This window comes from Gymnodraco acuticeps, unplaced genomic scaffold (genome assembly GCF_902827175.1).
Source record: "Gymnodraco acuticeps unplaced genomic scaffold, fGymAcu1.1, whole genome shotgun sequence".
In the NCBI taxonomy this organism is placed as follows: domain Eukaryota; kingdom Metazoa; phylum Chordata; class Actinopteri; order Perciformes; family Bathydraconidae; genus Gymnodraco; species Gymnodraco acuticeps.
In genome coordinates, this window is record NW_022991642.1 from 895889 (window position 1) to 913244 (window position 17356).

The window sequence follows — 17356 nt, forward strand, 5'->3', positions numbered from 1 at the left end:
TGGAGATAGGGACAACACATTTGCTGTTCCTGATGCAGAGGCACTGACTGCTTGTCTGATTTTCTGAATTTTGTCAGTGAAAAAGGAGGCAAAATCATTGCACGCCCTGGTGGATAGAAATTCAGAGGCTACTGACACTGGGGGGTTAGTTAGTCTGTCGACGGTAGCAAACAAGGCACGTGCGTTGTTTTTGTTTTTGGTAATGATGTCAGAGAAGAACGATTGTCGTGCGTTTTTCAATTCCAAATTATAAAGGCCAAGTCTCTCTTTATAGATTTCAAAGTGAACCTGGAGATTTGTTTTTCGCCACCTGCGTTCAGCTTTTCGACATTCTCTTTTTTCTGTTTTCACGGTCATGGCCTTTCTCCATGGAGATATTTTCTTGCCAGACACTTCCTTTAACCTAGTTGGAGCAATGGCATCTATAACATTTTTAATTTTTGAATTAAAATGATCTACTAGCTCATTTACTGAGATGTTGGCAGGGGCAAGTGTGGAAGAGAAATTCTGAGTAAACATTTCCCTAGTATTTTCAGTTAAATATCGCTTTGTGGTTACCTCTTTTTGAACATTTTTGTGAACAGAAATAGAGCTCTCAAAGAAAACACAGGAATGGTCAGAGAGTGCAACATCAGTCACCACAACCTTAGAGATATTCAGACCCTTTGAGATAATTAAGTCCAGAGTGTGCCCCTTATTGTGCGTGGGCTCCGTCACATGCTGAGTCAGTCCATAGCTATCAAGAACACAAAACAGTTCTTTAGCCCCTCTGTCCTGGGGGTTGTCAACATGGATGTTAAAATCACCAACAATGACTAGACGGTCAAAGTCAATACACACTATAGACAGCAGTTCAGTAAAGTCATCAAAAAAGCTTGCACAGTATTTGGGTGGTCTATAGATATTAGGAACAGAGCTCGAGAGGAGCATTTCAGCCGAAGGGCCACATATTCAAAAGAATCAAAGTTTCCATACGATGTCTTCCTGCATTGAAGGGAATCATTGAACAGAATAGCAACTCCACCCCCTTTCTTATGCATTCTTTCCTGACTCATAAAACTAAAGTTGGGAGGGGTTGATTCGATAAGAACAGCTGCACTGTTATTTTGTTCAATCCAAGTTTCTGTTAAAAACATAAAATTGAGATTGTGCTCAGTGATAAAATCATTGATTAAAAATGTTTTTCATGCCAAAGACCTGACATTTAATAAAGTTAGTTTAAGTTTGTTAAACACACTATCAGTCATGTTTTTTGTAACAAGCTGTGGCTGACATGGAATCACTTCTAAATTTGATAAACTCACACAAACGTTTGAGCGCTTCCTGTTTCTATGATTCACCGCTCTTAATCTATTACCTATCAACACAGATATCGGCAAAGCTACTGGCAGGCAGGGCCCCGGCATGTCCTGGAAAGAGTTGAGAGTGCCATACGCCCTTGAGCCTGGACCCATCACATATCAGTAAGAGTTTGTTGTGTTTTGTACACACACATCCTTATCAGGCTTCGGACACTGCAGATGCCCCCTCGAAGGGAGGGGAGGTGGTCGACGTAGGCACGGTGATGGAGACGGGCTAGATGGTGCGGGGGTAGAGGACATGCTGCCAGGGGGGGGAAGTGGTTGACGTAGGCGCGGTGATGAGGACGGGGGAGATGGTGCGCGTCTCCGCGGTGATTTTGGTGGCCGTTGTTGAGGAGCGGGGGTAAAGGACATGGTGCCAGCCCTGCGTATCGCCTTCGTTTGGTCTTTGAACTCCAGGAAGGAATCGGTGCCAACCCTCTGTATCTCCTTTGTGTGTTCATCGATCTCCAGGAGGGTGGGCGAGGGTGAAAGGGTGAACGGAGTATCCTCAAGGCGTTGACAGGGGGGGGGGGGGGGGGGGGGGGGGGCAGTGGAGACTCCTCCATGTGTCTCATATGTCTCCCATAATCAGAACATTCCTCAGGCGGGTGCAGTGATAATTTTTCAGGGTTTTCTGCGTGATGTGTTGTGTCTTTCTCGTGTTTTGATTCCTCTTGCCGCTTGTCCTTGGCAGAGGGAACAGATTGATGACGCAGGCAGTTGAATATGTTAGAGATAAACAATTTCACTCCTGACTTGTTCAGGCAAACTCCATTTGCCTTGAAAAGATGTCTGCGATCCCAGAAAAAGTTAAAATTGTCAATAAAATGAACAGAATGGTCAGTACAGGCCGTTGAAACCGTCTGTTCTGGATTGGCACACTTGGTGGTTTAGGAGGATTGTTTGTAATTCTCCCTTTAGCAGCTGTCCACTGCTGTTTCCTAGTATGAATAGGGGTTGAAGAGGCGCTCTTCCTGGGTGATAACAATGCAGGCCAGCCGGTCGCATCACAGATTTCGGAGCTCTGGGCTCTGCCTGTTATCCGTCCTCCCAAATCCCATGGAAATGATTTACTCTTAGGCTTTGCACCCAGAGAGTTCCAGGGAGGACTACCACTTGTAGATTTATTACCCGGTACACAGCCCTCCTGTTCATTGGAATCCTTGTAGCTGCTAACTAGCTGTGAGTTAGCATACCCTTCTCCATTATTTTGCAACACTGGTAAAGTCGTGTCATTCCCACGACATAGTCCAATCATTTCCACGTTAACTTCCAACCGTTACATTTTCATTTCCAACACAGCCATCTTCTGTATAAGTTTCTGGAAGTCATCTGTAGAGAACGGAGGCATTTTGCTACCAACTAGCTAAATAGCAGTAGCCTACCAGGCTTTAGCTGTTGCTAGGCCACGCTATTGTAAGACTGACGTCGTCGTAAAAATGTTGAAATATGGCTGAAACCCTCCGTCTATTTACGAAGATGAACTGTCCCAGTGATAAGTTAATGTCCAGGAGCCGCTGCTCGAAGTTTTCAGATAATAAGAATAGGAAAATCAGCATATAAAGTAAGCAGAGGCAAGAGCAAGCAGAAAAGCGTCTGCACTGTAAGAAAGATAAGCAAGATGCAGAGAAACTAGTCCATGCATTTGTTACTTCAAGGCTGGATTATTGTAACTCTTTATTATCAGGGTGTACCAAGAAGTCAGTCAAGTCGCTTCAGCTGATTCAAAATGCTGCAGCTCGTGTACTAACCAGAGTTAGGAAAAGGGACCACATTACTCCTGTTCTGGCTGCCTTACACTGGCTCCCTATAGAACACAGGATATAATTGAAAATTCTTCTTCTCGCCCTTAATGGACAGGCGCCATCTTACCTTAAAGAACTCATTATACCCTACTGTCCTATTAGGGCATTGCGTTCCAAGAATGCAGGGTTGTTGGTTGTTCCTAGAGTCTCTAAAAGTACAATGGGAGCCAGAGCCTTTTCTTATCAAGCTCCACATTTGTGGAATCAGCTTCCAGTTTGTGTTTGGGCGGCAGACACCCTATCCGTTTTTAAGAGTGCGCTTAAGACCTTCCTTTTTGAAGCTTATAGTTAGGGCTGATTAGATTCAGCCCCTAGTTTTGCTGATATAGGCTTAGTTTGTCGGGGGACATCTTACTTCTTTCTTCTCTCTGTCTATACCTGTGTACTCTCATGTTCCGATTAACCCAGCTTCCCCAAATTTCTTTCTTTTTGGTGTCTATATACGCTGGGATCCGGAGTCATGGATGATCCTGCGGTCCTGTGTCCTGCATCGCGAGCCCTGGATCTTGAGTCGTGGCTGTGGTCCTGGATCATAGGTCCTGGATGGATATCCTCGTGGATTCATCTTCCTATTATACACACATGCATTTCCAAACATTTGGATTACCTATGTTGCAAATGTATTATCTTTTCAATTTGCACACGGCATCTATTGCACTTCTGTCCGTCCTGGGAGAGGGATCCCTCCTCTGTTGCTCTCCCTGAGGTTTCTCCCATTTTTCCCTTTAAACTGTGGGTTTTCTCCGGAAGTTTTTCCTTGTACGATGTGAGGGTCTAAGGACAGAGGGTGTCGTATTGTCATACTGATATTCTGTACAAACTGTGAAGTCCACTGAGACAAATTTAACATTTGTGATATTGGGCTATATAAATAAACATTGATTGATTTATTGATTACTTTGTGAGAGTGCTGTTGCGCAATCGACGGCTTTTTACGCAGCGTGGTCTGCCTGCGCTCCATTTGTTTGATGTGTATTTTCAACCCTGTCTCCTAAAAATGACGTTCCCACAGAACTAAACTGCATTCTCAATTACGTTTAGCTAGAAACGTATTTTCTCCCCACGTTACGTTTGTTATGAATGTATCTCAAATAAGTTTATTTTCTACATATCTTCTAGATATGTCCTTTGTGTTTTGAAGGTTTTCAACCTGATGAAAATTCTTGGAGTTGTCTTTTAAAAATAAAGACAAAAAAGAACAAAATCCGAGTTTTCCAAGCGTCCTCTGTTGCCCTGCATCCTCTCAATTTCGGGCTAAATCACTATGTACATGCCAAAACCCTGAAGAACTTGACAAACACCGTTTCTAAACATCTTCTGAAATGTACAATATAGTCCCTTTGAAAAGGTTTTTCAAGTCAATAAATACTTTAAGAAGTTAAGACATGAAATGACATTAATAAAATGATGGAGTGAAAGTGGAAAAGGGAGAAAAGGAAGAGTCTATACATTCATTATCGCTTTAGAAATTGATTGCCATAATGAAGCAAATGTTGTTACAAAAAAGTGAGTAAATTGCTTAAACATATACAGCTTTACAGAGGACAGAACCCAATAAAATGGATATTTCAAATGGCAAATAATTTCCCAAAGGATTACGTGAAGCAGTCACAGATAATAACACAAACGTACGCTGTTTTTTATTTATTTTTAAGAATAGCATTTAGATACTTAACTTCACATTTATGCTACACTGACACTGTATGATTGTTCATATTGCTATTTTGTCCTTTACAAATAAACACAGCATTTCTATAGCCAGGGTTACATTTACACGGAAGGTACTTCATTTGGCTTTCACTGACGAAGATAAATGATATCTTTTCTGATTGGATGGAAACAAAAGGATGGATCTGCACAGACATGATGGACAACCTGATGTGATTGGATGATTATGGTAACATATAAGAGCCTTTATCTGTATCCAACCAGAGTGGGACCCACGTACACTGAATACAGATGTTTGTTCCCAAAATAACCCAGAAAGATGTGACCATTTGTTGATGAACTTAGCAATATTACTTTGTACCAGTTGTTGGCCTTTTTGGAAGTTTTGAAGCACAAGCCAAACCTGCTTTCCCTTTCTTTATCAATATCAACAAAAAGTCATAAGGACATCATACGGACATTTTTACCCGGGGCACTTCCCCTTAAGAAAACAAAATAAACTCAACATTAGAGAATCTTTTATATTTGAACCACCAAATGAAGTGAACATTTGCCACTGGTATAAATATCAAAGGGTCCTTTCTGAAAAACACCTTGAATTGGCAATCAGGTCACATCTGGCACAGCTGCTGTCACACACACACAGGTCCACGAGTGATAAACACATGCTGTATATAATCTGTATTTCTGCCCTGAAGCTGCTAACTTTACAGCATAAAGAAGCAGATATTGGCAGTGTAGAAACCATTATTGTTTCTACCAATGTAACAAACAGATGCACCAATCCCACCAGCTTACAAAACATGTGATAAAACAGCTCTTTGTCAGAGATTAAAACTATGTCCCAGAGAATAAGCCAATTCAACAAAATCATGATTGTATTCTGAGAGTTTTTCTGCAAAGGATTGACCTTTATTCTGAGAGGGTGCTGGTGTCAGTCGCACTGGCCTTCAAAATAAAACAATATTCTTGTATGGAGGATTGTATCTGTAACTGATCCTGTCAAACATAGGTAACTTAGCTATTCCTCACACATCTGTGGAGTAACAATACACTACAGTGAGTGTTGAGAGCAGTGCATTCAAACTGAAAAACACACATTAATAGGTATATAGAGGATATCCAGGTGGTAATACAAGTCATCTATAACAGAAATGTGTAACAGTACAGTAACTCACAAAACACTGGACTCTCAAACCAAATGACGTGGAATGAACAAAAGCTGACGTTTTTTGCCGTTTTTCTCTGATGTGTTTTTCGCTCACACACAAATCACTGCCAGTGCCCCGGGTCAGCAGGGGGTCCTCGGGGTGCTTCCCTCCTCTCTCTCCTCCCCCTTAGGGTGAGCCACAGTGTGTCGGGGTGGGGGGGGGGGGCTCTAGGCCATGACGTCCTCCACCGCCGGCAGGAAACCCTTCTCCGTCAGGGAGTTGAAGATGTGGAGCTGCTGGTCGATGCGCAGCGCCAGGAGCTGCTGGATCACCTTGCTGGGGTCCGGGCCCCTGAGAGGAGAGGGGAGATAATTAGGGAGGGAAATTACTAAGATTAGAACTATCAAATCTCACCATCGATCCCAAATAAATTGATGGGTGGTAGAAGAATAAATACGAAAAATATGAACATAACCTTTAAGTTTATTTATTTGTATTACATAAACTATTTTGTATGTTCTTTCACACTATGACTATGTATGTCATTGAGTATGGTATTCCTGTCAAGCTATGTTTTTTCTTTGTTATCTCTTGTTGGCTGTTCTGTTTGTCTTCTATGTTGAAAATAAGTCTGTACCATTGCTAACACTTGTATTCATCTTCTCAATGAAAATATTTGAAACAAAAAATATGAACATGTTAAACTTGAGGACTCCTTTTCTGAGGGTTCAAGCTGGAACCCCGTGCTTTATCTGCTTTGAGTTCGTTTATAAAAAGTGCTGGAGCTTGACTACATAGCATTTTTAGAGCCTGATCTACATAGTAAACTCAATATGAAGTTACATTTAAAATCTTTTTTTTCATGAAGTCTCAAAGGCACCCTACAGCGATATAAACCAATACTGAAAAGTCTCAAACTAAATTCATACTTTTGTTTCATGTTTGTTTATTTATTCAGTGTCAGAGGAAGACATAACACAACTCAAGAAGAGACAGAGATCACTCTTTAATGGTTATTAGCAAGTTAGCTAGTTTAATGTTCAACCAACAGTTTGTTTTCTTGGAGAAATAAAATGCTGTCTCTAACAGTCAGGAATAAAATAAATAACCACTAACTTTGATGATGAATTTCTTCACTGTCACTGTACATTGCTGATTAGGTTATACAACATATGAACAAACCATAGCTGTGTGTTTACCTGATGAAGCTGGCAATGTAGACGTCAACAAATGTGGCCATGAGGTACTGGCAGTCGAACCGGTCCATAATGCCACCGTGACCCGGGATCGTGTTGGCATAATCCTGGAAGAACAAACAACAGTACGTGTGATCAGACTGCTGCTATGAATATAATATACATGGAGCAAAGACAACAGACAATAAAAGGATAGTTGGATTGTTTTGAAGTAAACAAACGTGTCAGAAATCTTTACTTTGATCTTGAAGGCTCTCTTGAAGTCGCTGGCGAAGAATCCTCCGAAGGGTCCCATGATGGAGGCGAAGGAGGAGAGAGCGATGCTGTGGATCTGGAACGGATACAGACGCACCGTGGTCTGCGGAGACAGGGAACATGTGTCAGACTGAAACAGAGACCAGCAGTTCAGTGAAACTAAACTAGTTACTAGTTATTTGGCTAAAATAGGACTTGCATCCCCAGGCTTTTAGTATCTAAATCAAACCTGGCTGAGAAAAATATAATGAGGTTGAAACGTATGATAAAAACCTGGGGTTAAACGGGATTTAGGTTCTGTGTACTCTAGAAACCACATTTAGATATATTTTAACTTTACTTAATGAGTAACACAGGATTAAAACTAAATAACATAGATGACACAATTAAAGTGTTTGAAAGGTTGCGACACATACATGATTCTACAAATATTACGGATCCCTCTTGTTTTTTGGCATACTGGATTTGCAATATAGTGATTTTATTGTTTCATAGTTACATTCATGTTTACATGACTTGTGATGCCAGAAAACAGGAAGGACAGATAAAGGTTAGGAGAGTCTAGGAATCGACCGATATGGCTTTTTCAAGGCCGATACCGATACCGATTATTAGTAATCAAGGAGACCGATAACCGATATTTGGAACCGATATATATTTATATTTGCAGTAATATCAGAAAATCTTGGTGTCAAAATGTAGAATAACACAAACTCCAACACAACTCAACACAACTTCTTTGAAATGCATTTAAGCATATATTATGTTTAATTAACTGTTAAACATCTTACAACTGGTTTCCTCTCTGTGCCCTTTTCTTTAGTGCAGTCATCTGCTATGAGTTAGAGAGAGATACAAGAAGTGGGGCTGCAGGCTGACATGCTTAACTAACAATAATGCTTAATTTATTATATCTGTCTATCTAGCATAAAATCCCAATAAGCTGCTAGCAACTGTAAAACACTAGTGCTAGCTAATGTTTTGCAAACTATTCAAAGTGAGGCTATTACAGTAGACCTAACGTTAGTCTAGTAGCCTCACTTCTAATATTTTGCTAAACATTTGCTAGATACATGTTGGCTAGCTAATGAGCTTCACATATCAACCTGAAAAACTGCGAGGCTCCACTCGCAGCCCCCTCCCCCCCCCCTCCGCACGACAGTTACTCCGCTGCGAGACGCTGCACGCACCCCCAACTCTGACTGACTTCCCGCGTCCCTGTGTAACTGGGAAACTGATAGAATTGGATCATAAGATCGTGGTGTTTTTGCAACTTCAGCATAGGGGATAGGGATGTTTATTGAACTTCGGTTTAACACATGTATGGCTCTGCCGCTCAGCGCTGCTGCTTGCTTCAGTCTGTGTCTGCGTCGCACCTGCCTGTAATCTGAGAAGGTCCCGCCTCTCTGGCTGGCTCCCGCCCGAAAAATCTTCAGTAATAGCCTATCAGATAGCGCTGTGGGCGGGACATTGCTCGTGTACACAGAGTGGTTACTGCAGCCAGAGAAACGGCCGTATCAAAGCCAAAGTTGTATCGGCAATTTGATTAAAAAAAAAGGCGGATACCGATAATCGATCAAATGCGGAATATCGGCGGAATATTGGCCCCACCCACCCGGTGAAGGACTCCAGGACGGAGGGCAGGGTGTAGTCCTGCAGCTGGAAAAGCTCCAACGGCTCGCAGTCCACCTGGAACCGGTTGGAGTCGTTGTTGAACTCCACCGGGCAGACGAAGTAACGCCAGCCGGACATCACGTAGGAGAGCTGGGGGAGAACAAGCTTCAAACACTATCACAGTTTCTTTCTTGTTAATTTACAACTTTACGAATTATTTGACAGACTAATACACCCTTCTGCTGGCTTTTAACCGACATAGGCCCCAAAACACTGTGATATCCTTCTCTATGTGAACATAGAGCCTGGATTATGTCCAAACATCACAGGATTTATGTGTCTTGTACGCTGAGTTGATTTTATCCGCTTCACAAATGTCTTAGATGATTGCTTTCCCTTTGATTTAACAGGCACTGATTTTTCTGCTTGAATATTTCTCGCTGTGAAACACTTGAGCTGTGTTTATAAGTGTTTAAATCTGCAGTGTAACTTCCTGTTATCTCATTAATAAATGTCAGACTTGCAGTGTGGTATAAAAGGCTAAATAAATCAATAAAATGCAGAGCGTTAAATGTGTGCAGCGGGCGACACCATCTGGTCACAACTCTAAATATTTTACCATGTTTATGTGCAAATGAAGAACTCTCACTGGTTCAGAACCTTTTTCCTTAACTGGGTCCCTTTTTATTTTCTGAATTTTGTTATGGGTATTTCACTCTATATAAAATATATAACAATAACAGTGCAGAACATCTCATACACTTCACTATGAATCCAGAACAATACAACTGCAGGAGTTTGGATACAGCGAGATGTTTGCATTCATTTAGAGCAGAATCTAGCAGAGTGGATCGTGCTGTTCATCCTATGTAATCTATATGTAAAGAAAAAGGTCTAAATATTTAAGATAAAGCTGTGAAACAATCTCAACAATTGGCAGCAAAAAAGTAAGGTTTTTTAATTGGAATAAAAGGATACATGTTGTGATAGGAAGTTCTAATACCTTAAGAGAAGAGCTTGAATATTACAAAATAAAAAATACAAACTATTTTGGCTCCTTCCTGTCTTTCTACTGGGTCTTTCTTGGCTTTGTACTGGCTATCTTCTAGCTCTATCCCTGATCATTTTCAGAACCTAAAGGCTCTATACGGGCTATCTTCTGGTTCTCCTCTGGATCCATCCACTATCTCTTGTCGATGTCCAGTGAACTACACTTTTGTTACTGGAGCAGGTAAAGCATACAACAGATACTTTCAGCATTATCGGAGCACAACGAAAAAGCTTGGATGAAACACAGCGGACTTCTAAACAATGAACACCCGCAACTTAGAAGAAATAAAGTTGGGTTTTATGCATTCTAATATTGCAATGCAAACCCATTAAGTAATTAAGAATAATTTAATCATTAAATGCTCATTTCAGTAGATTTAATCAAACAAAACATAAACATATTGGACGTGGCCTCAAGACTGTAACCTCTTCACATTCTGTTGAAATAGCCATATCTTACACATTGCTGTTTTGAATCATTACAATGTGGATAACAGTTGAACTGGATGATGTAACATTTATGTCATCTGCTGGAAAGAAGACGTATCGCTCTGTTACCGTTGTTTGGACAACAAAAACAGAGTGAAGCCCTCATTTCATAAACAATCTTTGAGTACAAACACCGTCCTGCAGAAAGCACACAATCCAACAGCACGTTTTTGGTCTAGCATCACTTTACAAAACGTTTGCATTAAGAAATCAGAAATCAGTCAAAGTGACACAGACACATTGGATTAACCTACGGATTAATTTCAGCATCATTTTAATGCCATTGAAGACCACTTTTGACCAGACTACCACACAGGTGAGCCATTTTGCCATTTTTGGCTAACTAGCTCCATATTTTCTGATGTGTGTTCTTGTCATTATCTCCGAGAATTCCTATACTTGAGTGATAATGAGGGTACCCATCGATTCTGTGTCCCCTCACGATGTGAAACGATGGGTTGAGATGTGCAGCAAAGATAAATAATAAGGTTTTGTGAGTGAATATCGGTGTAGTCATCTGTTAGCATTTTTTGCTCGTTGCTAATTCAGAAGCTCAGGGTTAGCATTGTGGGGTTTTTTTGGAAAAAAAAATTAAAATGATCAGTTAGATGAGTTTCTTTCCGTTACATGGATATAAAACATTCATAGTTTATTAAATGAATATGCCCTCAGACACTGTTTTCTGCAAGATATTGCAGCAGGCCCCCGGAACCGGGGTCTCTCGGGCTTAACAGGTTAAACAAGACATAGTCGAGTCAAGGGGTCAAATAAATGAACATTTGTGATTATTAGCGAATCGGTTGCAGGTGGGTGAAATCAGGCTTAGGGAGTACGATACGATACGATACGATATACTTTATTGTCCCCATAAGGAAATTCGTTCTGGGCTCCGTCCAGCAGTTCCGCATACATGTACATAATATACGTACTGTATACATACATACGTAATGTACATATATATGCTTGTCTAGCTGACATCTTGCTTGTCTAGCTGACATCTCTCAGTGGATGTCTGCTCACCACCTCAAGCTCAACCTTGACAAGACTGAGCTGCTCTTCCTCCCGGGAAAAGATTGTCCAACTCTTGACCTGACAATCAACATCGGCACCTCAGTTGTTTCCCCGACTCAGACTGCAAGGAATCTGGGTGTGACCCTAGATAACAACCTGTCCTTCACTGCAAACATCGCTGCTACAACCCGCTGCTGCAGATACACGCTTTACAACATCAGGAAGATACGTCCCCAGCTGACTCAGAAAGCGACTCAGGTTCTGGTCCAGGCTCTCGTCATCTCACGCCTAGACTACTGCAACTCCCTCCTGGCTGGTCTACCTGCATGTGCCATCCGACCTCTGCAGCTCATCCAGAATGCAGCGGCTCGTCTGGTTTTCAACCTTCCTAAATTCTCCCACACCACTCCGCTCCTCCGCTCCCTTCACTGGCTTCCGGTAACTGCTAGAATCCACTTCAAGACACTGGTACTTGCTTACCGTGCAGCGAATGGATCTGGCCCTTCCTACATCCAGGACATGGTTAAACCGTACACCCCAGCGCGTGCACTACGCTCTGCATCAGCCAAACGACTCGTTGCGCCCTCGCTGCGAGGAGGACCCAAGTTCCCATCGGCGAAAACACGTGGGTTTGCTATCCTGGCTCCAAGATGGTGGAATGAGCTCCCCATTGACATCAGGACGGCAGATAGCTTGCACATCTTCCGGCGCAAACTGAAAACTCATCTCTTTCGACTCCACTTCGAGCGCTAGAACGATTAACGAAGCACTTTTATACCAATAAAGGACTGGATTACCTAAAACCAGTTGAGTAGCACTTGAAATGTTTGGCTCTATGAAACCTGATATACTTATATGATTCTGTTTTCTTCAAGGTTGTGTCTTCCTGGTCGAATGTACTTATTGTAAGTCGCTTTGGACAAAAGCGTCAGCTAAATGCAATGTAATGTAATGTAATGTAATGTAATATACAAACATAGTGGACATTTAAGAGACATACACATATCATCAATCATACACCGTTTGAACAAACACAATACACGCAGACGCACATACTGACAATGGCGACCTATTGCACAACCCTCATGGCCAACATTTAAAAAAAGTACATTTCATTACATTTGACTTCGACTACATTTCATTTCCTGTCAATGTTAAGAAGTTTAACGGACATTGGTAGGAATGAGTGCTTATAGCGGTTCAGCCTGCTCTTGGGAACCCTGAATCTTCTACCAGAAGGTAGGAGCTGGAATTCTGGGTGGAGTATGTGGGTGGGATCAGACACTATTTTGTTTGCCTGTCTGATAATGGACTGCTCATATATGTTTTGGAGAGATGGGTGTTTTTTAACCCCCATAATTTTCATAGCCGTCTGTACCAGGCGAGCGATCTGTGACTTTGACTGCACTGTCAAGTTACCGTACCAGGCAGTGATACCATACCTAATGATGCTCTCCAACACTGCATGATAAAACAGTAACATGAACTTCTGGTCGACTCCGAAAGCCCGGAGTCGACGCAGAAAGTACAATCGCTGTTGAAGTCTAGAGCACAGATCTTGAACATGCGCCTTCCAGCTGAGTGTATTATCTAGATGGACACCAAGGTACTTATAGGAGCTGACCTGAGTTATGGGTTCATTGTGGATAACCACCGGGCTAAGGTCACCCACTGCCTTTGGGTCCCACACCATCTCCTCAGTCTTCTTCACATTCAGCACTAGATGGCTAGAATCACACCACTGCACAAATCTCTCTATTTCAGAGTGATAAGCCGATGAACTGCTGCCCTTGTGCATTAAGCCAAGGATAGCTGTATCATCAGAGAATTTGATGATATAATTCTCCGGGTGGGCTCTTGTACAGTCGTTTGTGTACAGTGTGAAGAGGACCGGGGAGCTCACACAACCCTGGGGGGCTCCTGTACTGATGGTCCGGGGCTCTGAGAGGGCATTGTTGACCCTGACTTGCTGAGTGCGATTGGTTAAAAACGAAAAATACCATTTCAAGATGAAAGGATTTATATTGATCTTTATCAGTTTTTGAAGCAAGATGTGAGGCTGCAGTGTGTTAAAAGCCGAGCTGAAATCCACAAACAGTAGGCGTACATATGCCTTAGGGTCTTCCAGGTGTTTAGTGACCAGGTGTGTGATGCTATTTAGAGCATCGTCTGTGCCACGCCCTTGCTTGTAGGCAAACTGAAAAGGGTCTAAATGTACATCAACCTCCATTTTTAGCAGCGGCACCATGATCCTCTCAAAACATTTCATGACAATGGATGTCAATGCAACAGGCCTAAAATCATTGTTTACCTTTGGACAAGGTTTTTTGGGGACAGGTTTTATTATTGATTTTTTCCAGAGGGTGGGGATGGTGTGAAGATCAACAGATTTTTGAAATATGGGACACCATGCTGGTGTCAGTTCTTCTGCAAATGTCTTGAGGAGGAATGCAGAGATGCCATCTGGCCCTGTGGCCTTCTTAGTACAGGTGTGTTTGAAAAGTGATTGGACCTTTAAAGGGTCAATCACCACCCTTTCATCCTGGTCACTAGCAGGGATTGTCTCTACGATGTCTGTACATTCAGAGGAGAAGTCCTGGGTTTCAAATCTCATGTAAAAGTCATTCAGTTCATTTGCTTTTTGCAGGTCATCAGAGGTACAGAGAGTTTTTTTAGCTGGGGTCATATTTGTGATTGCCTTCATAGTGTCCCAAAGTTCCTTGGAGTTCATTGTAGAAAAGTTTTGTTCTATAATGTCCTTATGTCTCCTTCTAGCTTCTCTGAGCATGTGGTTGAGCTCCTTTTGCACACATTTCAGTTGCGTTTTATCCCGGTTTTTAAAAGCTATATTTTTACGATTTATGCAGTCCTTAACCTCTTTAGTTATGTATGGTTTGTTGTTGGGGTACACAGTTATTTCTTTCTGAGGTATCACATTGTCAACACAGAATTGTATATAGTCAGTTACCGTCTCAGTAGCATTATCCACGTCCATCTCATGAAAGATACTCCACTCAGTAGAGAGAAAACATCCTTTAAGAGACTCTATGCTGTCACTAGTCCAAACCTTTACAGTCTTGGTCTGTGGTTTACTTCGCTTGAGAACCGTTTTGTAGGTAGGTATTAGATGAACAGTGTTATGGTCCGAGTTCGAAAGCGGGGGTTTGGCTCTACTCACATAGGCGTTGTTCACATTTCCGTAACATTTGTCTAGAATTTTATCTCCCCGGGTCTCACATGTAACGTATTGCTGAAAACTGGGTAGTGACAGTTCAAGTTTGCAGTGATTAAAGTCCCCTAGAATGAAAACCGGAGCGTCAGGAGTGTGTAGTAGCTGCTGGTGAACACAGTCTGCTATTTGAGCTGCTGCACTTGCTGCGTTCCCGCTGGGTGGAATATAAACAGTGCAGAGAATGATATTCCCAAACTCTCTAGGCAGGTACAGGGGTCTTAGGCTCAAGCACATAAGTTCAACGTCGGGGCTGCAGATAGTCTTACGCAAAGTGTGTTGTCTGCACCACTTGTCATTGATAAATACACAGATGCCCCCACCTTTGCCTTTCCCCGACGTTTCACTCCTGTCCGAGCGGATGAGTGAAAAACCCTCCAGTTCACACAAAGAGTCGGGAACATCCTGATGAAGCCATGTCTCACAAAACACCATAATGGACGACTCACGGTACTCGAAACAGGCTGTAGCGTTGATCCGCAGCTCATCCATTTTCCTCCGTAGCGACCTCACATTACTGAGTATCATGGAGGGTAAAGGCGGCCTGTTGCCTCTCCGTCTGAGGCGCTGCCGTACTCCTCCCCCTTCTACGGAGACGTCTCCTCAGAGCAGTGGATCGTATGTCCTCCGGCAGGTCGGCGGGTGGGAGGCTTCCCGCAGCACGGAGTGCCAGCAGTGCGTCTCTGGTGTGTGACAGGGCCAAGTAACGTATTACAGTGGTTCCCAACCTTTTTTGAGTACTGTACCCCCAAAGCATTTCAAGCCAACCTAAAGTACCCCCTACTATGCAATCAATCGTGGTGATCCCCAAGATATATGAATAGTCTATATATATTGTGGCAGACCGTGTGTGTGTGTGTGTGTGTGTGTGTGTGTGTGTGTGTGTGTGTGTGTGTGTGTGTGTGTGTGTGTGTGTGTGGATGACCTGGATAAAGTCACATGGTCACACAGGTTGGCAGTTTATTGAAGTAAAGCTTTAGTTCTGAGGTCTGACATCATCATTCCCATTGTAACATTAAGTTAACAAAGCACTGAAGAATCTGCTACAAAACTAAGATAAGATAAGATGAGATACGATGCGATACGATACGATGTGATACAATCAGATGAGATGTTCCTTTATTGATCCCCTTGGGTAAATGTGGGTGTCATAGCAGCATGGGGGAGGGGGGTATAGGTATGGGCAGGGTAATAGCAGAAAGAAAGAAATATAGAATTAGATCTGAATATAAAAAGATGAGAAAAATGTGAGAAGGATATAATAACCACATACCGTAATAATCAAGTGTGTGTGTGTGTGTGTGTGTGTGTGTGTGTGTGTGTGTGTGTGTGTGTGTGTGTGTGTGTGTGTGTGTGTGTGTGTGTGTGTGCAGCACATATCAGACCCGGGCCGGGGGGCGGGGCCTGGATACAGCCCTGTGTGTAGCTAAGGTGAAACCTGGGAGTGGAAGAAGGAGAGAAGTGACGAGGAGAGATAGAGAAGAGGAGGATATTTTTGTCTGTGTGACCCAATGCGACAATTAATGTGACACTTAAATCATATTCAATCATAACTAATCATATACATTATAATAGCCATTGTTTAAAGACTTTTTTTAAAAAGTAAGATAACTCACCAATTAATGTGACACTTGAGCCTGTTTCTCCCTCATCAGTTTTGTGAGTCTGGGGGAGATTTTTGCAACAGCAGTGACCAGGTTATTCTCCAAGTTGAGTCTGTTCCTGTGTTTAGTCTTGATGTGGGTTATGGCGGAGAATGTCACCTCACACAGGTATGTGGACCCAAAAGGCAACAGTTCATTCAGGGCATGTTTCCCCAATTCAGGATACTCCTTCTCCACACCACACCAGAACTGTGTCAGTGGTGTGCTTGAGTACCTCATCTTCAGGCTCCTATCTGAGGACACATCTATGAGGTGTTCTTGCAGTCTGGCGGGAATGCTGCTGTTAATGCACGTCACAAATGGATTACGCACCCAGTCCAGTGTGGATGACTTGTTGTCAATATCAGGGAAGTAGGAGTTGAACTCATTATTGAGCTTGGACAAATGTGTGTGTACTATTTTCACAATTGGAGCTCTGTCACATTCACCAGTAGCAATGTATGCGTTCAGCTGCAGGAAACAACTTGTATCCCCTTTTTCACATTTGCTCTGCCAGAGCTTGATCTTCTCCATGAATCCACACACTTTGTCATACAAGCTAAGAACATTTGTGTATTTACCTTGAAGAGAGAGATTCAGCTGGTTGAGTTTGCTCAAAATATCAGAGAGGTATCCCAGCCGAGCTATCCAGTCAGCGTCGTCAAACATAGCCACAAGTGGGTGGGTGTGCTCCGACAGAAATGCCCTCACTTCATTGCGTAGCTCGAACAGCCGCTGTAACGTCTTCCCTCGGGATAACCAGCGGACGTCAGTGTGAAGCAGGAGCTGTTTATGTTCTGACCCACCGTCTTCACAAAGTGACTGAAACAGTCTATGATTCAAAGGCCTGGACTGTATGAAGTTGATCACTTTTACGGCATCATTCAAAACATTGTTTAACT

General features: G+C 42.5%; 1 protein-coding gene and 1 pseudogene across 1 annotated transcript in view; one reads left to right on the forward strand and one right to left on the reverse strand.

The window, feature by feature from the left end:
* LOC117534283 overlaps positions 1 to 17356 on the forward strand; it is an 865641-nt pseudogene that overhangs the window by 327476 nt on the left and 520809 nt on the right.
* LOC117534306 (phosphatidate cytidylyltransferase 2-like) overlaps positions 6189 to 17356 on the reverse strand; it is a 44173-nt gene continuing 33005 nt past the window's right edge. The window contains exon 4 of the mRNA XM_034198514.1: positions 6189 to 6318. Within this exon, the coding sequence (XP_034054405.1) occupies positions 6195 to 6318 (124 nt within the window). The 3' untranslated portion in view covers positions 6189 to 6194. The remainder of the gene's footprint in view (positions 6319 to 17356) is intronic.